Source organism: Stenella coeruleoalba (genome assembly GCF_951394435.1).
Source record: "Stenella coeruleoalba genome assembly, chromosome: 15".
Taxonomy (NCBI): domain Eukaryota; kingdom Metazoa; phylum Chordata; class Mammalia; order Artiodactyla; family Delphinidae; genus Stenella; species Stenella coeruleoalba.
This window is the reverse complement of record NC_137161.1, coordinates 12,526,670-12,552,743: the sequence shown is the minus strand read 5'-3', so window position 1 is coordinate 12,552,743 and position 26,074 is coordinate 12,526,670. Positions and strand designations below refer to the sequence as shown.

At 50.4% G+C, this 26,074-nt stretch overlaps 1 protein-coding gene across 1 annotated transcript in view; it reads right to left on the bottom strand.

Annotated features, from left to right (window-relative positions):
- Window positions 1-26,074, bottom strand: part of PREX1 (phosphatidylinositol-3,4,5-trisphosphate dependent Rac exchange factor 1) — a 198,356-nt gene that overhangs the window by 112,539 nt on the left and 59,743 nt on the right. The window contains exon 2 of the mRNA XM_079946475.1: window positions 3,677-3,748. Coding sequence (XP_079802601.1) covers window positions 3,677-3,748 — 72 coding nt within the window. The remainder of the gene's footprint in view (window positions 1-3,676; window positions 3,749-26,074) is intronic.

Genomic DNA, 26,074 nt, shown 5'->3' with positions numbered 1-26,074 from the left:
CTTAAGGCCCTTTGAACTGCATGAATTACTTTTTCTGTTTTGTTTTTTTTTTTAGATAGGTGCATTTTTTCTTTTTAATTTGGCCACACGGTGTGGCTTGCAGAATCTCAGTTCCCCAACCAGGGATCAAACCCAGGCCCTGGCAGTGAAAACGCTGATTCCTAACTACTGGACCACCAGGGAATTCCCTAAACAGGTGCATTTTAAATTCAATTTTGAAGAAGGCATTCACAGGGTTCAAAACTCAAAACAGTAAAATAAATATGGTACAGCGTCCCTCTCCCACCCAACCCCCCACTCACCACCCACAGCAGCTGGCAGCCAGGGGTCACCAGTGTCACTAGGGCTACAGTTCCCTCTAGGGTTTCTCACCATTCATTCATTCAGCAAGTACTAACTGAGCCCCTACTGTGTGCCAGGCCCTGGGGACACAACAGGGAACAACGGAAGTGCCTGCCTCCATGGAGGTGACATTCTACTGGAAGGGGACAGACAACCAACAAATAACTATAGTTTTCTAGGTGAAAAGAAGCACTAAAGACAAACATAAAACAGGAAGGGAGTCCCAGGGTGGAGCAGGAGGAAGAATTTGGACATTTAAACACGGAGGCCAAAAATGTAAGGCCAGATGCTACCAAACTCTTAGAGGAAAACATAGGCAGAACGCTCTATGACATAAAGCACAGCAAGATCCTTTCTGACCCACCTCCTAGAGAAATGGAAATAAAAACAAAAATAAACAAATGGGACCTAATGAAACTTAAAAGCTTTTGCTCAGCAAAGGAAACCATAAACAAGACAAAAAGACAACCCTCAGAATGGGAGAAAATATTTGCAAACGAAGCAACCAACAAAGGATTAATCTCCAAAATATACAAGCAGCTCATGCAGCTCAATATCAAAAAAACAAACAACCCAATCCAAAAATGGGCAGAAGACCTAAACAGGCATTTCTCCATAGAAAATGTACAGATTGCCAACAAACACATGAAAGAATGCTCAACACCATTAATCATTAGAGAAATGCAAATCAAAACTACAATGAGATATCATCTCACACCAGTCAGAATGGCCATCATCAAAAAATCTAGAAACAATAAATGCTGGAGAGGGTGTGGAGAAAAGGGAACCCTCTTGCACTGTTGGTGAGAATGCAAACTGATACAGCCACTATAGAGAACAGTATGGAGGTTCCTTAAAAAACTAAAAATAGAATTACCATACGACCCAGCAATCCCACTACTGGGCATATACCCTGAGAAAACCATAATTCAAAAAGAGTCATGTACCACAATGTTCACTGCAGCTCTATTTACAACAGCCAGGACATGGAAACAACCTAAGTGTCCATCCACAGATGAATGGATAAAGAAGATGTGGCACATATATACAATGGAATATTACTCAGCCATAAAAAGAAACGAAATTGAGTTATTTGTAGTGAGGTGGATGGACCTAGAGTCTGTCATACAGAGTGAAGTAGGTCAGAAAGAGAAATACAAATACTGTACGCTAACACATATATGTGGAAAAAATGGTTCTGATGAACCTAGGGGTAGGACAGGAATAATGACGCAGACATAGAGAATGGACTTGAGGACACGGGGAGGGGAAGGGTAAGCTGGGACGAAGTGAGAGAGTAGCACTGCCATATCTACACTACCAAATGTAAAACAGATAGCTAGTGGGAAGCAGCCACATAGCACAGGGAGATCAGCTCGGTGCTTTGTGACCGCCTGGAGGGGTGGGATAGGCAGGGTGGGAGGGAGACGCAAGAGGGAGGGGATATGGGATTATATGTACATGTATAGCTGATTCACTTTTTTGTAAAGCAGAAACTAACACACCATTGTAAAGCAATTATACTCCAATAAAGATGTTATTAAAAACCAATCAATCAATCAATCAATAAACATGGAGGCCAGGGACAACCGCTCTGAGAAGGTGACATTTGAGTCAAGGTCCCAAGGAATGAAGACCAACTCCATGGACCCTATGGAGGCACCAGACAGTCTGCAGGGGGAGAGCCCTGAAAGTGAGCAGGGAAGGCCAAGGGGCAGGAGACCACTCGTCAAAGCTGCAGTCCCAGAAGGCCAGGGTACCTCTTCGTCCTCCTCAAACTCACCCTGAGGGACACTTGTCCCATGAAGTGGCTGGAAGAATCACCCACACTGTTGGGTTATTTTTCTCTCTCTTCTTCTGTCCAGCTCACATGGTTAAATCTGCTTACGTTAAAGACACATAGGATAGATCCTATTGTTATACTTACTTCAAGGAATGGCTACAGAACTTCAAAATAAGTATCTGTCACCTGAGTGTATACCCCAAAGAAATTAGAGCCTGTGTCCCCCAAAAGACATAGACAAGAACGGTCATCACAGCCAAAAGCTGGAGATGGCACACATATCCATCCACGGGAGAATGAATGAGTCAATCACGGCACAGTCATACTACAGAATACTACACAGCAATGAAAAAGAATGGCTTCCGGCTACATACCACAACATGGGCAAATCTCAGAGACATAACAGTGAGCAAAAGATGCCGGGCGTGACGAAAGAGCTCATTTTTATATATAGTGCAAGAACAGGCAAAGCTAATTAACACCACTAGAAGTCAGTGGTTATCTTTGGGGTGGGGGCATGTACTGGGGGGGCACAGAGGAGCCTGCACTTAAGATTGTACCCTTTACTGTGTGTGAATTATACCTCCTAAAAAAGGTAATTTTTTCAAACTGTAATAAATTATAAATTTTAATTATAATAGTTTTTAAGTTGTAATAAATAGTTTGTAATAAACAGACCTAATAAACAGTAGGTACTCAGTAAGTATTTGCCCAAAGAATGAATGAAAAGCTTTGATCCCAGCCCTACCAGGGACCTGCCATGCACTGGCCCTGTGTAGGTCTCTTTACATCTCTAAGCCTCAGCTTTCTTATCCAAAATTCTGGACTCAGAATTGTCAATGTACAAGGTATCCTTATTAACCAGGACACACACAAGGGGATGTCCTGCTTGACCAAGCCCTTTATATGCTGTACATGCTGGTACCTCTGACCCCGACCCTGCCCCGTCTCCCCTCTCTCTGAGGACCAGGACCCTGGAGCCCCAAGGACTGGAGGTGGCTTCCCAGAGAGTGAGGCCACATTAGAAAGCCAGGCCTGGGGACCGCTGGGGCCTCCACCATGCACACACAAGGTCTACTGACTTCCTTTCAAAACTCCCCAGAGCCACAGCCAAACTTAGCCTGGACCCAATTCCTCATCCGCCCAGCCTCGACACTCAACACCCAGTGCAGGGCAGGGGCCAGGGCTGCCAGGAGGGCAGATGGAGGTGCCAGGCTCCCAGGGGCACTTGGGAAGGGATTTTCCACTGGCTCCAAGCCAGGGTCCCTGGCATAAGGAGGCTGGAAGACAGGCTGGTTGCATTGAGCAAGGGGAAAGCCTCGAGGTGGGGAGTGGGGCCCTGAGGCTGAGTCCTCCTCACATCCCCCAAGCACTGTCTGCTTGCAGGACCCAGAGCCCTCCAGGGGCTGCGGGGGGCAAGCCATTGGGAGGCCAAAGGCAGCTGCCCGCGGGGTGGACCCGGGCACCCTCTGAGCATCACCCGGGAGGAACAGGCAGCTCCACACACAGCAGCAGGGACAGTCGGGAAAGGGGCCAGCCCCAGGTCCACACCTTGACGTTCTCCTCCGTCAGGCCCTTCTCCACCGAGTCCGCCGTGTTCTGCCGGATGCGATGCAGGAATGCCTGGAGGAGAGAAGCAGGGAGAGGTGAGCGTCCACGCCTCCAGCCCCCGGAGGTGGCCCGAAAAAAGGGTTACCAGTTCAAATGCCAACTAGGCCCCGGGAGGCACCACAATCCAGGGACGTGGGCAGGAAATAAGCAACAACCTACTCTGCCCTTCAGCCAACATGTGTTTACGGAGTATCTACTCCACCAGGCTCTGCAGAGACCAACACAAACCCCGCCCTCATGAGCTGCACTCACACCTGCTGCATCACCTGCAGGACCCTCTCAGACTACAATTCATTTTCCTTTTTTTCCCTCTTGCTTAAAAACTTAACTTCTAAATAATAACCATCCACATGGCTCAAAAATCAAAAATATAAAAAGTCAAAACTATGAAACGTCTCCTATACCACAGGCCCCATCCATCCAGTCCTTCCCATACCCCATGGGAACCACAGCTCCTAGGGGCTTGTGTATCATTCCAAATAAACATACACAGGTTGATCAACGAGTACAAAGTTCCAGTTATTGGATGAATAAGTTCTAGGGATCTAATGTACAGCACAGTGATTATGGTTAATTATACTCTATTAAATACTTAAAGTTGCACTATGGTGGTAATCATTTAGCAATATATAAATGAACTAAAGGAAGCTGTACACCTTAAACTTACACAGTGTTACATGTCAATTGTATCTCGATAAAGCTGGGGGAAAAAACACAAATATATTTATGTATATACATACACACACACACACACACACACACACACACACACACACACACACATATATTCTTATTTTCCCCTTTTTACACACCAAGGGATAGCAGCATACACAGGATGCACTGCACCTGCTTCTTCCACTTAGAGATCTCTCCATATCATTACATGGGGAGCACCCTCATTCTCTTTTCATGGCTGCCCAGGATCCTACTGTATGGACAGACCGGAGTCGTTCTGCCACTTTTTTCAAGGTCTTGGAACAGAGAAATCATTTCCCTCCTCTGTGATGTGACAGACGATAAAGGCGGGGCCTGGCAGGGACTGTGGGGAACAGGCAAGCTCACATGCGTCGAAGCGGGGTGGCTACTCGTCCCCGCCGAGTGCGGCCAGGTGGGAGGGCAGCAGGCCCAGTATCACCAGACGTTCCGGGTTTGGGTTTTTGTTTTATTTCCCAAGAGAAACCAGAAATTAGGATTTTTTTTTAAAGCAAAGTCTCCCAGCTTTTAAATGGTGGCAAAAGAGCCATCTGTCTTTGTGAGGAACTAGGTTTTAGGGGTCAGGCATGAAAGTGGAGGGACCAGAGTGGAGGGGTGCAGCCCCTCCACTGATGAGCAACGACAGCGGCCTGGCACTGGTACGGGTGGGACAGAGCAGGCAGAGGACGAGCCACTGAGACACCCCGTGGACAGGCCGGGGAAACAGAACAGACATGGGCGTGGGGAGGAGGACATGCGAGCATCGGAGGGAGACTGAGGCCAGCCCCGCTGACAGCGAACTCTGCCGGGGGTGCCCCGACTCGAGGGCTTGTCCCCAGCTTGACAACACGGAGTCCCCTGCGAAAATGACTTCACGGTCCACTGGCCACGATGAGGCATGGTGGCCTGTCAGTCACCTTCCCTGCCATGGGTGTTTAGAGCAAAGGGGAGATCTCTGAGTGCGGAGAGGTGGAAGGGACAGCCCAGGATGGAGGGAAGCAGGGGCAGGCCAGCAGAGAGGAGGTTGCTGGATCCCTTCCCATCATGAGAAGGGACATCCATGGATGTTACGGGGAGCCGGCCACCTGCAGACTCTGCTTTCCTAGGAAGAGGTGTGCTGACACTCCACCTGGCAGGTCACAGAGAGGAAAGTCAGGGACACACAGCAAAGTGGCCCTGCCTCTCTGTCCACACTCACCGCAGCGTGTTCTCGACCAGTTCCTGCAGCCCGAGTGTATATCCCCAGCCTGGACTTAGGTGGATTTCTGACAACTCGACAACTCCACCTGGATGTCCAAGAGGCATCTCAAATTAACACATCCAAAACCTAGTTCCTGAACTTCCCTCCAAACCCACACACCACCAAGCCCTTCCCAGCCTGAGGAATGGCACCTCTGCCTTCCAAGTGCTCCAGCCAAACCCCCACCCCGTGTCGTCCTCGACCCCCCTCTTTCTCTGACACTCCATTTCCATCCATCAGCAAATGCTATCAGCTTCACCTTCAACATGTATTAAACATTGGACCATTTCTCCCCACCTCCTCAGCCACCCACCTGGTCCGAGTCACCAACACCTCCTGCCTGGACTAATGCAATCACCTCATCCCTATTCCTCTCTCCACACACACAGCCAGAGGGATCCTTTTAAATATGTAAATCAGATCCTATCAATCCATGGCTTGAAACTCTCCATGGCTACTCCATACACTTAAAAAAAAAAAATCCACATCTTTCCACAGCTACAGGTCCCCATGACCTGTACTAGTTAATCTCTTTGAACTCATCTTCCAGCATTCCACCCTCACCCCACACTTCAATAATCTTCAGCCACATCTTCAACCCCTCTATTCCTTCCACCTGCCAGGCACATCCCTACCTCAGGACCTTTGCACATGCTGTTCTTACCTGCAAGGATATTCTCTCCGAGCTCTGTCCTGAGACAGCTTTTTCTCATTCATCAGACCTTAGCTCAAATGTCACCTCCTCCAGGATGCCCTCCTTGTCTTCATGCACTTATCACCTTCTCATCTTGCATTAAGAGCCCATTTGTCAGATAAAAAGACTAAGATTAAGCAGTCTACACCAGTGCCTAAGGGAAAGACCAAAATAAGAAGGGAGCATGGCTGGAATGAAACATTTATCCCAATCCAGCAACAGAGGCCAGGTTTGGAGACTAATGATTTGGGTTTAAACTGCATTCCTCCTCCTTCGTGTGGTGTGACCTCAGGAAAGTGCATTAGCCTCTCTGAGTCTCAGTTTACTCTTCGCAAATACGTAGATCATAGTAATACTGTCGTCCTACCTTTCAGAATGCACTAGGATAAAGTGAATGGGAGCTCCATGAGGGCAGGGTCTGCTTCCCAGCTGTACCCCCAGGGCCTAGACTAGTGCCTGGAACACAGTAAACCCTCACGTATCAAAGGAAGGATAAAATTTGCCTGACACAGTGCCCGACACATGGCAGGAACCTCAACTCGGGCTTCTTGGAAGCCTGATGATCCTTCTCTTTAAAGGACAACGGGTAGAGGGGTCAGGAGACAGGAGTTCCTAGAGGATGTTTTAACAGGGCCTGTGATGCTGCCGGGAAGTCCAGCCTCCAGCCTCCTCAGACAGGAGAGCGACAAAGGCAGCCTCACCCAGCACCGCCAGGGAGAGCAGGAAGCTGGGAGCGCAGCTCGGCTGGCCTAGATCACAGCTTCCTGTCCCACTTTCTCCACAAGAGCACGGCCACCACTATTGTGCTGGGACAATGCGAGGCTCGGGCCACCCACAGAGGAGCCGCAAACAGGCTGCTGTGATGGGCATAATGGGCAGCTCGTGACCCGGAAAGAATGGGCAGGCAGGGGCTCTGGGCCCAGCCCCGGTGCTGCCCACGGCACGACTGGCTTTTCCAGGCGGCACCAATGCCCTCTGTGCAGGCAGGATGGTGAAAGGGACCCTCCAGGGTGACTCCGTGTCCAAATCTTGACAGCTTTGAAACACTCGGCCAAAAGCAGCTCTCATCTTGGAAACCTCCCTTAGAGACAAGCCCGTTCTCAGGGTTTCCAGGGCTGCCTGAAACTCTCCTCCGGCCTTGGAATCTTTGCCCATGCCGTGTCCATGCCGCACCCCTGCCTGGGCCGCTTCCCTGCATGTGGCCAAGTCCGCCTCTTCTCTTTATGATGATGATGAAATACGTCAAGGAGCCAGAAAAGGACAGAGGAAAATTTAACAAACACCCACAAACGCATCGCTACCCAGTTTCAGCAAATCTTATTAGCATTATGTCAAATTTGCTTTAAACTATTTTCAAAAAGAAATTCATCAAGTCTGGAGGAGGTGCAGACAGGGAAGGGCCACGAGGAAGCCCTCAGGGCGGAGGCTGGAAATATTCTACTTCTTGATCTGAGTGGCGGTTACACAGGCAAGTGCATATGCAAAGCCTAATCAGTGTGCACCTGAGATCCGTGCACTTTATCCAGGTACCTTGTAAATATTAAACCTCAGTGGAGACACAGGAAGAAAGGCATCACTACAGAGAGAGGTGAGCTACCTGTGCACCTGCCCATCCTGCAAGGCACCCACTGCCCTGGATATGTGGTCCTCACTCCCACACATGCCTCCGCCTGCTTACCAGGCACGTGTGAATTGACGAGCAATGAAGAACACCGTTCTGCGTGCTTACGACATTTTTATAAATGACGTCCTTTCAGCAACTTCCTTTTCTCACTCAACATCACATCTTCCACCTTTACCCACATCAATACGTGCACTTGGCAACGCCTGCCGCCCAAACCCCACCCACCTCCCTTGGTTCTTAGCCCTGGGGTGCGCCCCAGCACCACTTCAGCCACCAGCACCCGCGTCTATTGGCGTGAGGACCCTCTCTCACACGCAGAGCAGGCTGCAAAGACAGACGAGGACTGAGGCACGTGAGGGCCTGCTTCCCCGAGGGCCCCAGGGGCCCGCACTGGTCACCTGCTTGATGACACACCTTTCTCAGCTGCCCTCCCTTCCCTGCCTCACTCCCCGACTCTGCTATTGGTGCTTCCTGGGGCGAACTCCCAAGGAAACTGCTCGCCCTTGAATCAGTCTCAGGATCTGTTTCTGGGGAGCCCCACACTAAGACCTCAAGTTGTCCATTTCATTGCTGAGCAGATGTAAGTATAGCAGGCTGCAGACGTTTAAGCTGTTTCAAATGTTCTCTCTATAAACGATGCTATGATGAAGAGGCCCACTGGGGCTCAGGTGCTCCAGATCCTCTAGGCGCACCTGAATCTCCTGAGCACAGGTGTGCAAGTTCCTCCAAGTGTACACCTAGGTATGGAGTGGTTGGCCGCAGATTAGAGACATGTTCAACTTGACTGGTTAATGACAAATGGGTCTCCAACGCGAATGTACCAACCTACACTCCAACCAGCTGCGGATGAGAGTTCCCACCATTCCATACCCAGAACGAGACCCACATGCTCTCATTCGTTCATGCAACAAACATTTGCTGAGACCAGCAAAGTCCCGACATGAGTTCAATGCAACCCCCATGATCAGCTTTCAGGGTAGCTGTTTTGGTCCCACTCTATAGATGAGAAAAACTGAGGCTCATAAGTGAAGTAACCTAACAGAAGTCACGCAGCCAGAAACCAAGAGAGCCGAACCTGAGCCCAGGACTGTCTGGTTCCTGCTTGCTGCTTGGGAGGAGGGGACCAGACAGGCCGCTCATAGAGCTCCTAACCCAAGTGCCTTCACGGTCCCCAGAGCTCTGAGCTGAACAGGAAGACACAGCATAATTGATTAGTGATGTCTGCCACGGCCATGGGAAGGAGAAGAGGAGCAGAGCTGTGCGTTTGCCATGTCCAGCGAGCTCCAACTTGACTGAGAAACCCAGAGGGTGAGAGACACAGGTCTGAGTTCAAACAAAAAGTTGGTGATAAGACACAGTTCAGAACCAGGTTTCCTGATGCCAGGCCAGCCTTGTCCCTGCCCCCCTTTGCCTTAGAGCAGTGGTCCTTGACCAGGGGGGCTGATTTTATCCCCCAGAAGAGATGTGACAATGTCTGAAGACATTTTTAGTTGTCGCAGTTGGGGATGTGGGTGCTGCTGGCGTCTCAAGGGTAGAGGACAAGGATACTGCTAAATATCCTACAATGCCCAGGACAGCCTCCACGAAGATGTATCTGGCCCCAAATGTCAATAGTGTCGATGCAGAGAAACCCTTGCCTTAGAAGTGGCTCTTACTAAAACCTAGGAAACAATCCGCTCCCTTCTACAGCCGACAAGATCCTGCAGGATAAGGGCCCTTCCCACCCCACTCGGGCTTTACTCTTTCAGGTGCAGCCGTGCCGGCTCCTTTTTGTTTCCTGAACACACTGACCCTGTCCTCCCGCCCAGGCCTTTGCCGTTGCAGCTCTCTGCCTATAAAGCCACCGCTGCAAGATGTTCAACTGGCAGGGGAGCCCCCTCGTCGAGGATGTCTCCCTCTCGGGCTCCGTATAAAGGAGGGTCTCGCCTCACTCCTCACAGCCGTCTGAACCCTGTTACCCTTCACAGAATTCATCACTATCGGCAGTGCTCGTATCAACTAAGTTTTGTATATATCTGATTGTTCGGTAACACCTTCCCCAGAGAGTGTCCACCCTCTCACAGTGGAAGATGGTTTCGTTCACTGCTGTCCCCTTGCATCCAGAACACTGTCTGACACACGGTAGGTGCTCAAGAAACATGTGGAGGAAAGGTGGGAGAGAGGGAGAAAAACTGAGGAAGGAGCCCCAGAATAGGCTCCAGAAGTAACAGGTACAGAATTGAAAAGTATATTAATAACAATAACAGATTTTTTAGCAATTATTATCATACCTGACACCTCTGGACCTTAGTATGTGACAGGTGCTACTCTAAGTGTTTTACTCCTCAAACAATCCTAGGAGGTAGGTACTATTATTACTGTGCCCATTTTACAGAGGAGGGAACTGAAGCCCAGTGTAGTGAAGAGATTACCCAAAGCCACACAGCTAGTAGGTAGCAGAGCTGGGCCTCAAACCCAGGCAGTCTCCAATCCATTTCCAACATGCATCCGCAGTGAGTAACTGTACACAAAAAACCGCATAAGGGAGCAGCTGCCCTTTGGGGTGCCCCTGGGGAGGCTCCATCTGTCTGGAACCTGTAGCCACAGCCTTGGGAGGATAATTCTCTCCCTGGAGATAAAAAGGAGGGAAAGAGGCCTCGAAGGTACCCTCTGAGACGGATGCCAGCAACCTGATCACTGAGAGGAGAGGGCCCGCCTGCCCCCAAGGACACCCCCGCCTCGGCTGGGGTGACCTCATCAGACATATGGCGAAACCTGAGAGGGCCAGGGGAATGGCTAGAAGCAGGGGAGGTGGGGGCAGGGCAGCCCCCAGACCATAACAAGGACAGAGGAAAGGAGGTGCCCTGAAGACCCCAAACCCCTATGTGATCTGGGTGGCCCAGGGTCCAGGGAAGCAGAGTGTCATAGAACAGCAGTGAATCGAAGTAATAATAATAAAGTAACAACAACAACAGCAGAAGGGGCTTTTTGAGAGCCTGCACCAAGCAGCCACACGCAGGCCAGAGTTGGGAAGACGCCCCAATGAGCAGCGGCTCCTACAAAGCCCAAGCGCTATGCTCCATCCACTTAAGTTCTGAGCACTTATCCTGCAGGAAAAACTAAATCTCACATGTGGCATCAAGATTTAACTTTAGGGCTTCCCTGGTGGCGCAGCGGTTGAGGGTCCGCCTGCCGATGCAGGGGACGCGGGTTTGTGCCCGGGTCCGGGAAGATCCCACATGCCGCGGAGCGGCTGGGCCCGTGAGCCATGGCCGCTGAGCCTGCGCGTCCGGAGCCTGTGCTCCGCAACGGGAGAGGCCACAGTAGTGAGAGGCCCACATGTACCACAAAAAAAAAAAAAAAAAAATTTAACTTTAGTATCTGATTTAAAATTCTAATACTTGGGGTTTAGTTATGGTCCATCTTGACAAAAGGACATCGTGCTAAAAATGATTTGCAGAAATCCATATAATGATACAGAAAAAGACTGTTAATGTATCTCTAGGGGGGAAAAAGCCAAGTTACAGAAGAGCACATAAAATATAGTCTCATTTTTGGTTAAATAAATTATTTCTACGTAAGCATAGAAAAAAGAAGTATGGAATGAAACACCCTAAACTGTGTGAGAGTATGGCCAAGATTACTAGCTGTTGCCCAATATCTGGTCTCTCCTTTTCCAGATTTTAGAATAAAGACTGTATTTCCCAGCTTCCCTTGCAACTAGGTGTGGTCCCATTACTTAGTTTGGGCTAGGGAGGTATAAGTGGATGTATGACATACGACATCATGGAAGTATCCTTGGAGATGATGGGAGGCACAGGCAGGGATTCTCTCTTGCTATTCCTCCTTCTTGCTGCTTGGATAGCAAATGTGATGCCTGGAGGTCAGGCAGCTATCTTATACCACGAAGTAAAAGCCAGGGGTTGAAGAAGATGGAGCAGCAATACAGAAGGAGCTTATGTCCCTAATGACAGTGGAGCCAACATATCTATCCTGGGCAGCCTATAATTCAGTAAGAAAGAAAATTCCACATCATTTAAGGCACTGTTGTTTGGGTTTTATCACTAGCCATGGAACCTAACTCTGAGGGTGGAATTAGAAGTAATTTCAATTTTCTCCTTTCTTCATTTCTGTTTTTTTCCAAATTTCTACTTTCAAATCAAAAGTCATTTTGTAACATAAATGTATGGTTTCCTTTTTTAATTTTGGACAGGAGAGGTTACTACACATATCAGGCTCTCACCCCAATCATCACTTCTTCAGCATCAGGAAGACTAGTCTGCATTTTCCTCCTAGAGGGCATGTGTCCCCGGGTGGAAAGGGGAGTGCCCACCGGCAGAGACGAAACCAGACACATGTGAGATGAGAAGGCTGTCCGTCCGCAGTGGGGCCTCTGAGCTGCCTACCCCTCGTTCTCCATGTTGACTCTGGAAACCACCAGGCTCCCCAGGAAGGTGCCCATACTGGCCGAGCCCCCCAGGAGCTGGCCTTGGGCAGAACATAAGAGCTTCCCCCACCCGCAGCCACTACCACCACCCAGGCAGAGATTAAAAACCTCTCCACTCCATTCTCTGCAAGCACCCCCTTTCGTCAGGCCTATGCCAGGAGCACAGAGCCACTGGCCCAAAACTAGCTTTCCCAAGAGGCCCAAATTTCAGATTTGAGACGTCATCCCCAAGGAAGGTTACCTACTCACTCACAGTCCTACCTGAGAGGATTGAGAGAAAATAACGTTTGTTACAACTTCAGACTTCCTCCTGTACCTCACATCTCACATAGCACGTTATGTATCGAGAGATCATGATATTTTATAGTAATAGCAAAAATAAGCTGCCTTGTATTGTGTCTTCAACAGGCTTCCATTTCAGCACTAAAAATGAGCTACAATTGAGGCCTCCCGACCGTTCTGTGAACATCCCAGGCACCGTCCTTACCGTCCCACCTCAGGGCCTTTGCATGTGCTTTCCCTTTTCCTGGAAGACTCTCTTCAGAAATCTGCAGGGCCCCTTGCTCACTTCCGAGAGGCCTTCTCCCACCACCCGCTTTAAAGCAGAAGCCCCCCTCCCCCCTCCCCCTCTTATCCTTCTCTATCCCCGCTACAGCACTGGCCTCCACCTACACGAATCTACATCTCTGCTTGTTGCTACGTGTGCCCTGCAACATCAGCTCCAGCAGAGCAGTGGCTTGTTCATACGGCATCCACCTCGCGGGCCTGACCAATGCCTGGCACAGAGTAGGTGCTCAGTAAAAAGGGCTTCAGCGGGCTACTGGTGACCAGCCTGCCTATCCGTGGTAACAATCCCATGAGGTATGTTGTGAGTAGCCCCTTTTTAGGAAAAAGGAAACCAGGACATGAATCACCAGTGGGGCTCTGAAGCCCGACGGTCAAGCTTTGTGCCTGGAGCCCCACCCCGCCAGGTGTTGAAGTAAGGATTAAATGCCACACTGCAGGTCAACAGTCCATTGCCTAGGGTCTCTCCCCACCCCACGCAGGGACCCCCAATCAGGCTCGGTGCCAGGCTCACAGGAGGTGCCTGGTGAACAGATGAGCACAGAAGGGGTGGGCACTTTTAATTCCATGTCGCCCCTGAACAAGAAGAGGCCCTTTCCCGCCAGCCTCTGGCCACAGGCGGTACCGTTCCTTGGACCTACAAAAACACTGGGGCCCTTTAAAAATACGGGTGTTGGCCCCAAATACAGAAAGAAAACTCTGCTGTCAAAATTATTAAATCTTCATTTAAATGTCTGCAAAGCATAACCTGTGTCCGCGCATCAAGTACCAATCAGTTCCCCTCATAGCTGCACATACGGGGAGCACGGGCATGTCTTAGTAGCTTTACCACGACGGGAGCCCTGGGCTGGCTCGCCAGGAGCAGACCCTGAGACAAAGGTCTGAGACAAGTAGTTGATCTGGGAGGTGACGTTGGCAAACGCAGGCAGGGGAGGGGAGAAGTGGGCCCAGGAAGAGAGGGCAGCCAATTTAGGGTATGAGATCAAGCAAGTGGCCAGGGTGGACCATGGGGGCTCAATCCCTTTGAGGCCCCCTGACAGCCAGAGTGGTCACCTCTGAGTGATCCCCGGGGTGGGGCGAGAGGGGGCCGAGGGAGCTGGGGCATTTATACACCCATCCTGTTGGCCACTGGATGGAGGGCAGGAGGCTGGGCGCTAATTCACCGGCACTTCCAGTCTGCCCTGTAAGTGTGGAAGCAGCTCGGTTGGCCAGATAAAGCCAGCAGGCGGAGGACTGCAGGTACTGGCAGGGCGAAATCCAGCTGGAGAGCCCTGAGTGGCTGGGGAGCCAAACGCAGCCTCCAGAAGAAAGAGGGTTTAGGGCCGCCGAGAGTCGGGGAGCGGCTGCGTCTGCTCCAAGGCACAAGGCCAGCCTCTGAGAAATGAAGGCTGCACCAGCTGGTTATTGTGACAGAGGGCCTCCCAGGTCAAACTGATGTTCTCCTGGTCTGCACTAGGATGACCCTCCTGGTTGGGAAATACTTTGGTGACTGGCAACATCTCTCAGTGTGTGGGGGCTGAGGTCAGAGGGGGTAGCTGAGAAGCCGCGGGCAAGCCCAGTCAGACCTGGAGGGGACTTCGCACAGCGGCTGTGTCACAGGGCATCTGCACATACCCGCCACGAGGCCGCAGCATCCCAAGGTCTCCTCCAGCTCTGAGAAACTCTCCCTTCTCAAATGCCAGAAGGGTCCTGCATCTCTTAAGGAAGCGTATATATGAGAAGGGCTGAGCTTCAGAGGTTGGAACCGACCACCTGGTTCAGATCCCGCCTTTGTCACTTACCGCTGTGTGACTTAGACTAGACCACCTCTCTGTGCCCCGTCTATGAAATGGATGGGGATACTAAAGTTACTGACACCACAGGCTACCATGAGGCTAAAATGGAATACTACAGGCAAAGTGCTCAAACACCGGCTCTGCCAGTGACAGGCTGTGTGACCTTGAGCAACTCACTCAACCTCTCTCTGCCTCAGTTTCCACCTCTGTAAAATGAGTACACAGGACTCCAATGAGGATTACAGACCCTAACACACACAGCAGGCACTTTGAAAGGTGCCTGATACACGGTAAGTGCTCAATCAAGTATCAGCTGCTATAACCTCCACAGCCCCATCTCAAGCTGATAGGGAGACAGACATGAACACACTGTGTTTCTTAAGGAAGCTTCTGGAATTGGAGCAACCCCATTTATAGACCTCCTACTATGCGCCAGAGACGTTTCCATCTATCCTACGTTACGTTGACTTGTTATTTGTCTTTTTCACCCTAAAAACAGTCCTATTACCAACGGCTTCCCCGGCTCCGGGGTGAGATGAGGGGGAAGGCTTTACAGACTGTATTGTGCCACCACATCTGCCTGGCACCATGCAAAGCCGTCCGCTGCTGCCACGGCACCTCGCCACCCTGCTCCATCCGCCTGCCAACCGCGTGACCTCAGAGTCACTGAACTTCTTCCTCGGAGCCTATTTCTTCGTCCAAGGAAAAGAGGCAGTTGCTGAGGCGTAAGCAAGATGATGCACGTAAAAACTAACTACGAAGACTTCCTGGAAGAAGTGGCACAGAAGCGGGGCAGAGAGAGGTGAGCTAGACTATGCAAGGAAACAGGAACTTGCTTATAATTGTATTCTCAGGGGAAAAGGCTGTCACCAAGGACCACCCACGCCAACAAGCATGACCTGGGGCGTACTGTGTGCCAAACATGGAGCTGGGCGCTGGAGACACAGACATGACCTTGCCACGGGGGGATCGATTACTCCTGCGCTCACCTGTTTACTCAACGCTCACTGCACACCTCTTGTGTGCCAGGCACTGTTAGGAGCCAACGACACATCGGTAAATGAACAAATCAGACCAAATCTGCCCTCATGGAGCAGTGGCAAGACTGACCATAAATAGGTTTCAAAATTAAATGGCAGGTGGGGACGAGCGCTATGAAGAAAAATAAAGCAAGATGAGGCAACAGAGAGGGATCAGGTGAGGGAGGTATTTCACAGAGATGTTCAAGGAAAGCCTCTCTGAGGAGCCAGCATTTGAGCAGATACTCGGGGACTGAGGTGAAGAAGCAGCTCTGCAGGCATCCGAGGGAAGGGCATTCCAGGTAGAGGGAACAGTCAGTGCAAAGTCCCTCAGGCACATTCAATCCATCTAAGAGCAGCCTAACTAAAATATCTGTCCCTCCTCCTGGCCTGTTTTCTTCACAACAACAGTCACTGTGGACATTATGTGTGTCCACTTATCTGTCTACTGTCCCTCTAGCCCACCAGAATATGGGTTCCAGAAAGGCAATGAGGTTTTTGTCTATGTCACTAGTGTATCCCCAGAGTCTGGGATTGGGCCCAGCACACAGAATACCCTTGACAAACACGTGTTTAATTGACTAATCAACTAATCATCTGGAGAAGACTCCCGCTACACACCACACAGCTTCTAGGCCCTGAAAAAAGGTGCCCACGAGCTCTGGAGCCCCACCCCATTCCCCACCATGGAGGAAGTTAAAGCAAAAACTGAGTTGCTACAACCTGTTGTGAACAGGTCTGACGCAATAGAAGGGGGAAGGGGGCCATAGAGGGGAAGCCAACACTCTTCCCCACACAGATCCCACCCCAGGGGCTGGGGCTTGGCCTGCAATCTCCCTGAATTCCCCCATGACACGTCATTCCTTCAGCAACGATACACCCAGTGCCTCCAACATGCTACCAAGCTATAATTTACTCTCATGGGTCTCAAACTGGTGGCCCACAGGCATGTTTAGTTTGACCAGCAATGTGCTTTGAGGAGATTCAGGCCTAAGTCTGAATATCAGATTTCCCATTAAAATCTCAGCTTCTCTTGAAAAAGCTGACCACAGGTCTCAAAAGCCCACAGAGCCACAGCTGGCTGTAGGAGAGTGGCAGCTACCAAATTTACCCAGGGCAGGTGCTGCTGCTTTTCCACTACCCAACCTCTTGCTACAGTCATCTTCCTACCTGGCCCTGTGGGCATTTGAATGTGAGACCCCGATCCTAGACCTGGCAAATGTGACGCCTACCAATTCTCCCCATACCGGTACCCAGAGCAGACATCACTGATGGAGCACAGATCTCTTTCCTGCTGAGTCTTCTCTACACTGTCGAGAATCTCTCTCCCCTCGTTGTTATCACCCACACCCATAACATGATCTGAGATCCTGCCTATTCTAACCTCAACTTCTCCCCCTTCTCCTTTGGGCCCCTCGGCTTTTTTTCCTGAAGAATGGGCTCATCATTGTGGGATTAGAGCAGGGTATCTCAACCCTGGAACCACTGATATCTGAGCAGATAATTCTTTGCTGTGTGGGCTGTCCTGTGTATTATAGAACATTTAGCAGCACCCCTGGCCTCTACCCTCTAGAAACTAGTAGCAAACCCCACCCTCAGTTGTGACCAGAAATGTCTCCAAACATTGCCCAATATCTCCTGTGGGACAAAGGGGGAATCTCCCCCAGTCAAGAACCACTGTATTACATCATAGTTAAGAAAATGTCACTAGAGCCAAGCCAATGCTGGCTCTGTCATTTACTGGCTGTGTGACCCTGGGCAGCCTCTCTGTCTCAGTTTCTTTCTCTGCAAAATGCAGATACAAAAACGGTACCTGACTGCTAATGAGTATGGAGTTTCTTTTGCGGGTGATGAAAATGTCCTTAAATTAGATGGGTAGTTGATGGTTGCACAATTCTGTGAATATACTAAGAACCACTGAATTACACACTTTAAGTGGGTAAATTATATGGTGCGTGAATTCTATCTCAGTAAGCTGTTACACACACACACACACACACACACACACACACACACACACACACACACACACACACACACACACGGTATTTACCTCACAGGGGTATTGTGAGAATTTGATGATTTAGGATAAAGTACCTTAGTAAGCGCAAAATGAGTCTTAGCCCATAGTATCAACATCAGCCCACACCGATCAGGGGATGCAGATGGGCGGGCAGCTTCGAGGAAAAGCCCGCAATGACTGAGACAGTGGTGTCTGGGAACGGGCTCCACTTTGGGTGGTATTTCCCGCCGGAATGTCCCAGACAAAGCAAACCAAGTCACTCGGGGGCCCCAGGATGCAGGGTGGGGCGGCTGGGCGTCCTGGGGTCCCTGTGCCTGTCTGTGGCAGGACAATGGGTGGAATGTGGTCTCCTCTCCACGGAGCTGACACTTGACATCTGAAGACAATGACTTTCAAGAGGTTTTGTTTTTTCCTCGGCCCAGCTTTTTTTTCCATTTCCCTAAACAATTGTTCCTGGGGCTGGTGGGGGAGCGGTCCCCCCCGGGGCTTGTGAAGAATTGTCTTTGGAGAGTCAGGAAACAATGCACAAAAGTGAGAGAATGTAAAAATAGTGGCACTCAGCGACCGGCCGGGGAGGGGTCTCAGCGTGGAGGTTTCCTCCGGTTTATTTTTCCCAGCGCCTGCTCAGGCCCCAGGGAAGGAATTCAGGCGCTCGAAGAGGCTGCTGACAGCCGTGCCAGTCTCAGGAGCACTGACATTTGCAGCTCAGATGGAGTTTGGGGTCTTAAATTTAGGGAGTGTCAGCTCTGCTCCCACTGCTTCCCACACACTGCCTTATCCCAGACAAGCTCACCCCCGTTTTTCAGAAAAGGAGACCGAGGTTCTCAGTGGATGAAGCACCAGCCCCAGAGCACACAGCTAAGTGGACAGAGCTGGGATCTGACCTCTGGGCCACCAGAGTCCGAACACTGGCCTTCTGCTGCATCTGCTGACCTAGTCTTGTGCTCTTAGCTTCCCTGACTGACCGCCCACCCACATTCCACTTGTGATGGGGCCGCTTTGTTGAAGTCCTCTCCCTTCTAGCTCCACAAGGGCCGTCACCTTTGTCCCCATGGTCCAGCACAGCCTCTGGCCTTCCAGGTCCAGGAGATAAAGAGAGGGAGATGTTGCAAGGGGAGCCTGAGGACACCAGGGGGCAGAGAGGCCCCTGCTGCCCTTGACCACCAAGGTCGGCTGAATAAGGATCCCCCCGAAGATGTTCACATCGTAATCCCCAAACCTATGAATATGTGACCTTACATAGCAAAAGGGACCTTGCAGATGTGATCTGGGTAATGATCTTGAGATGGGGAAATTACGGCAGATTACCCAACTGGGCGCTTTGAGGACGTAGGGTCCTTAAAAGAGAAAGAAGGAAGCCAGAGAGTGAGTGTCAGGTGATACAGCGTGAGGAAGACCTGCTATCCCTGGCTGTGAAGATGGATGGGGGCCTGGAGCCCAGGAATGCGGGCAGCCTCTAGCAACTGAAAAGGCAAGTAAATGAATGCTCCCCTAGAGCCTCCAGAGGGAACACGGCCCTGTCAGCAACTTAATTTTAGCCCTGTAAGTCCCACTGCAGACATGTGACCTCCAGAAATCTAAGATAATAAATCTATGTTGCTTTAAGTCACCAATTTGGTAGCAATTTGCTACAGCAGCAAAGGGAAACTGATACAACCACCCACCTGGAGACACATACAGGAAAGAAAACAAAACCTCCATCACATCTCCATCGATAGCCTGACACAATCCTAATACTCCACTGTTAATTATTACGAATACATAACAGACACTATTACGTAGTACAGCTACACAGTTCATACATTTCTATTTAGTCTTATAATTAGTAAGCTGTGAAATATCTTCTTTCCCTACCACTGATGGTCTCTATTAACAAATATTCATTAAGGACTGGTGGTCTGAAAACAAAAATTATCATAATAATTATAATAATATCAACTCTCCTTAACTACCCAGCTCTATTCAGTTCCTGAATTTAGAAACCAAGAAGCCATTTAGTAAGATCAGATGTGGGAAACCTCAGGATGCCGAGTTAGCTGAACTATATGATGCTCACGTGTCCAGTGGAGTAGGACACAAGAACCAGCAGCACCATGAATTAAGTACTTACTGTATGCCAACGCCAAGAGTCTATGAGGAGGTGACTGCTGCAGCCCTGTTCACAGACAAGGAAATGGGATCTCAGGTCATTTGCTCAAGGTCATGCAGGGAGGAAAGGACGGAGCCAGTACTGAGCCCAGGCCCATGGAGCTCCAGAGTCAAGAGTGTTTCCCGTGGGACTAGATGGCCTCTTGGGTTCAAAAGGGAGTAGAATTTAGTTGCGGGTGGGGGAGTGGTGTGGCCTGGTGGGATGACCAGGAGTCGGGAGGCCTAGGTCAGTTAGGCATCCCTGGCTGGAGCGACCCTAGGCAAGTGACAAGGGGGATCTTTACAAAACGCAAATGTGGTCCCCCATTGCCCTGCCACACTTACCAATGGCTCCCCATTGCTCTGAGGATAACAACCAAAAAGGCCATGCAGGACCCCACCTCGCCACCACCGCCAAGCCTTTAGGCTCTTCAGGCCGTTCCAAAAAGACGCCAAGCTTGCTCCTGCCCCTGGGCCTTTGCACATGCGGTTCCCCCCAACCACAACGCTCATTGCCCTCCCTTTACCCAGTTAACATCGATTCACCTTCCCTGCCCTCCCAACCAGGTCAAAGCCCACGTACAGGCTCCAGCAGCTCCGTAAACCCTTCTTAGAGCCCTCGTAGCTCTAATAACCTACGAGATTATTCAATTCATGCCTGTCTTCCTCACCAGAACTCCTAGAGGTCTTGCTTAGCCACAGTTTTATTCCTGTTTCATTCACTCTGTTTTATTCATAGCTACAGCCCCAGCACTTAGTGCCTGGCACTCAATACATTTCTGATGAATGAATAGGTGATAATGAATGAATGAATGAATGAAACATCCCTTTCTCTGGGGCTCAGTTTCCTCATCTATAAAACAGGAAGAGTAATAGTGCCAACCACAATGGTCACCACAAGGATTCTAAGAAATGATGCACACTAGCTAGGTGACCTGGGGAGAATGACTCCTCTCTGGGCCTCAGCTTCCCCTTCCGCACAATGGGGACCACACAGTGCCCACTGCTCAGGACCCTCTGACTTGGTTTCCAAATGCGACCCTGCCATGGACTCACTGTGTGACCCTGGGGAAGCCGTTCCCATATTCCATCCTCTATTCCCTCTTCTGTGAAATGGGGATAGCAGGGGTTGGATGAGAAGCTCCCGAAGGATCCCCCAGATCTGGAACTGGGGGTCAGACCCACACACTTTAATCACCCCACACCCTGCCAGTAAAACAAGCCCCACCGCAGACCAACAGGTCCGACAGGTCACCAGAGATTTTTCCAAGCGAGTCTTTCAACAGCTCCTTTCCTGGGGGACTCAACCACCACCCAGCGACCCCGAGAGGGAGGGGAGAGGAGGGGAGGGGGAGGCTCTGGTTCAAGACCCCCACCTCCCAGCGGGAGAAGGTGCATAAGTGCTAACTTCGGCTTCCTCATCTGTAAACAGAGATTCAAACACCTACCTCAGGAGATAAAAGAGTAATGGACCTGAACATCAGCATCGTGCCAGAGTGAGGCCTCGTGAAATGCCAGCACTTACATCCCCATCACTGATGTTATTTTTATCTGTCAGTGCGTGATGACAGAAGAAACCCCACCCCCAACACACAGACCACAATGTATTTTCCTCACATCTCCCCGAAACTGGGTGTCTCACTCCACTCCAAACGTACTGGCTAATCTGCCTTTTCCTATGACACGCCAGGCTTATTCCCACCTCAGGGCCTTTGCACGTGCTGTTCTCTCAGTCTGGAAGGCTCCTCCTCCAGGTTATTACAGCACAGGACACTCTCTGCCACCACACCTTGCTTTAATTCTCTATAAGGCAGTTATCACAATCTACATGTTATTTTATACACTGACGAGTGGTCCTTCTCTCCATGGAACGCCAGCTCCACGAGGGCTGGGATTTCTGTGTGTCTGGTTCACTACTGTCTCCACAGCACTTAGACTGGTACAAGGCAGATATAAGAGGCTGAAAAAATATTTAAGAGAAGAAAGGAAGGGAAGTCACATAAGCCCCTGAGCCTTCGTTTCTACAGGATAAATAAGAGCCTCTTTCTCTTAGGTTTCTTTGGAGGATTAAAGGAAACATTACGTATAACATAAAGTGCTTAGCACGGGGAAGAGAACCCAATAAAAACTCAGATTTTAAAAAATCACAGATGTCCATCAACAGGCGAATGGATCACAAATTGTAGTGCGTTCACACAGTGGAATACAACTCCGCAATCAGGAGAAAAACTGCTGACACACATGACGACATGGGTGTGCCCTAAAAACACTGCCCGAGTCAAAGAAGCCAGACACAGAAGGGTGTATCCTGTGGGATTGCACTTCTACAAAAGCCAACAAACTGGCAAAATGCATCTTTGATGACAGAGGTTGCCAAAATGGTTATTTTTCTCATCAAAAAACCAAAGACATAACTTTTTCTCTCCAGGTGCTGACTGGCAAGGGGCATGAAGTGTCCTCTGGCGTGAGCACACGTTCTAGAACTTCACTTGGTGACGCACAAGTAAAAAGCCATGGAGATGTGCACTTAAGACTGTGTACTTTAATGGATGTAATTATACTGCTCTAAAAATTATTCCAAACACTTTTTTTCCAGCAAATGGATGGAAAGGAGACTGTTCCCATCCACCCTGGCTCAACCACCTGCCCACACGTGGGTCTCCCAGGCTCTGGCAGCCAACACGTCCCTCTGGCTTCAGGCAGACCGGGCCCTCATGCACGCAGCCCTGGCTTCGGTGGGGCCTATTGCCAAAGAGACAAGCCGCCCTCCACACACACCCCTTCACTGCCCCCCGCGGCCCAGCTTCTGAGAAGATGCAAGAACAGGAAGACGGTCTGCTCTGAGGTTCTGAAGCAAAAAGATCAGGGTGGTCGTGCAGGGGAGGGGGGAGCTGGGAGCAGGGAGGGGTCCCCACTGAATGAGAAGTGCCTTGAATACTGTAGGAGGATCCTATCCAGGTATTTGACGGGTGTCCCCCACCCACCATGGGCAGAGAGACATCCACAAACGTTTGCTGTACAGTTACTAAGGGGGCACCTCCAGGAGCCCCAGCTGTGGGCACACCCCGTGCACCACAGTCTATCACAAGCCACTGCATGGTGCTTCCCTGTTTAAAACCCTCCCACAGCGCCTACCACTCTCAGAATAAAACCACACTCCCAACGGCAGCCTTCAACGCCTGACACAACTTCGCTTCCTAACCCCTCTGACTTCCTTCTCCCTCCTCTCCTCCCACACGGGCCCCCATGATGTTCCAGGAACATACCCAGCAGGCTCCCGCCACAGCGCCTTTGCACTGGCTGTCCCCTCTGCCTGGAACACCTGTCCCCAGGTAGCCACACACTCATTTCCTCTCCTCCTTCAGGTCTTTGCTCAAACATCTCCACATCTCCTCCTCAGGGAGGCCCACCCTGACCACTCCGTCCCAGTACCCCACTGCCCTTACCTTGCTTCATTTTTTTCCACAGCACTTCCTACTAACCCTACAGACTTTGCTTCCTTAATATCTTCGTGGTCTAGCTTCACTGTAAACTCAGTGGGGATGAGGGCTTTTGTCTGTCTTGTGCACTGCGGCATTCCCAGCACCTGGTACATAGTACATGACCAATAAATTGCTTATAGGCACAAGGAGGTAAACCAGAGGCTTATCACAAGATTGACTTTCCTATAATTTTCTGCCTCATTTCAGTCCTTTTCAATGTTATGAGCATGTGCTATCTCTACAACTTAAAATTAAGGCACAACTAGAAGTCTGGTTTTAAAAGCCAAGTGGGGGCAATCCCTAGGTCAGGGGGTCTGATGTCCAAAGGGTGGTGTAAAAATGACACAGGGAGCTTTTCAAAAGACACATTTGTCCAGGAAGTGCTAATCTGATTCAAGAGATATGGGAAAGCCAGGGAACTTGTACCTTTGTAGAAGCTCCCAGATACCCTGCAGGGATCAAGGGAGCATGGGGAACTCAGGAGCAGGCAGGCAGTCAAGGAGGGCTGCTCAGAGGAGGAGGACACAGAGGATCCTGACAAACAGCCAGAATCAGACTAGGCTGATTCCTGGGCACTTCTACTCACAGGCTCCAGTGCAGTGGGATGGGTGGAGCCCGGGCATCTGCATTTGTAATACACTTTCCCAGGTGCCTGGGGCAGGCACTGAAGTTTAGGAAGCGCTGGTTGAGTCTAACCTTCTGGTTTGAATGTATACAGTTGCCTTTCAAGGCGAAACTTAATAAAATCACAATAAGAAAACTGGAAATCATGCATTCCAACCACACCCACCACTAACACTTTGGTGTGTCACTTTCAATGGTTCTCTCTGTGCACTTTTGAAAGCACAGATGCCATCACAGGCTGTACATAATCAGGCGTGTCACCTTCTCCTTGGTCTGCGGCAGCTAGAGAAGGGGGCGTGCCTGGTCACCTTACCATTTCCCCATTTGGGGACATTTAGGTGTTTCCAACGCTGAGTTCTCACACACGGTGCTCTGATGAACATTGCGACACATAAGTGTCTGGCAGTTTCCCCCATGCTTAGGACTTTTTCTCGGACTCCATTTGCAGTGTGCGATCCAGGGATCCCAGGGCATCATGTTTGGGAGGTTCCTGCAAACTCTGCTAAATGTTTCACCAAAGAGTTTGCACCAATTTACTGCCCCCAAATGATGCCCAAGGCCACAAGGTAGAGCCTTATCAGAGGTGCAGCCCCACCACCTTACAGAGGAGGAACCGAGGCCCAGAGAGCAAAGTGTCCGTGGCTAACGCTCTCTGGAAACTGACTTTATGCTGGATGCAGTTCTGAGTGATTCACCAACGTGAATTCCTGTGACCCTCACCACAACCCTGTGGGCTGGGGCTGACGACCCCGTGCTGGCCTGCAGTGAGCACTCAGTAAGCACGTTTCAGCACCATCATCATCACCTGTACTCAATTTTCCTATAAAAATGATCTGTCCACTTTTTTGGATTTCCTTCCCATTGAGGTCACGACAGAGCACTGAGTAGAGCTCCCTGCACTATTCAGCAGGTTCTCATTAGTTATCTATTTTATACATAGTGTCAATAGTGTATATATGGCAATCCCAATCTCCCAATTCATCCCACCCCACCCCCCACTTCCCCCTTGGTATCCATACGTTTGTTCTCTACATCTGTGCCTCTGTTTCTGCTTTGCCAATAAGTACAGCTGATTCACTTTGCTGTACGGTAGAAACCAACACAACACTGTAAAGCAACTACACTCCAATAAAAATTAAATAAATGGAAAAAAAATGATCGTCCAACCACACTGTTGAGCAAAATCAGGGTTCTAGGAAGCTGGCTGGGTTTCTCAGGTGGCACAGGAGATGGCCTGGCAGGGCATCCACACCCCCGAGAAGGGACAAGAGATCATCCGTCTACAACCGGTGGCAGAGCCATTCCTGGCGACAAGCCAGCCCTGGTCCCTGCGACACTGGGTGACATGTATCCGTGGGTATGGCTGGACTCTGCCTGCTGAAGAGATGCCCAAGCCCGTGGCCCAGGGCCTGGGGCCAAGTCCTCAGGACGGCAGAGAACATAATGACTGAAGGAAGGCATGAGTCTGCAGAGACGGCAGCGGGCGAGGCGGTGCCCCTGGAGAAGAGCGCCCCAGTGCCCCAAATCTCACCCCGACCACCAGCCACAAGCCAGGCGACACAGACCCAGAATCCTGTACTCAGCTCCGCACAGACATCCCAGTTCCCTTTTTCTCTTTGCGGAACTTCCCGCCACATCAAGCTAAAAAGGAAGTCAGCCTCCCACAGGGAGGAATGGTGACAGCAACACAAATCATTTCACACCTACTGAGGAAAGAGGAAGAGGCTGCTCGGACTGGCCGAGGGCTCATCTGGCCACCATCGTCCAGCCAGGGCTGACCACGTGGCAGCACGCCAGGGCAGCTGGAGAAGCTGTCTGGAGAAATCAAACAAGTCTACTCAGAGACTGTGTCCATAGGCAGGTCACTCACTACCTTCAGTGGCCTCGGTTTTACTCATCTATAAAACGAGTCAAATGGTGCCTACGCGCCAGGGCTACGATGACGATCTAAATAAGAGAATATCTGTAAAGCGCTAACTGGCCCAGGGCCCAACACACAGCATGTGCTCCACAAATGTCCCTCATAATGATTAAGTTCAAGCTTCTC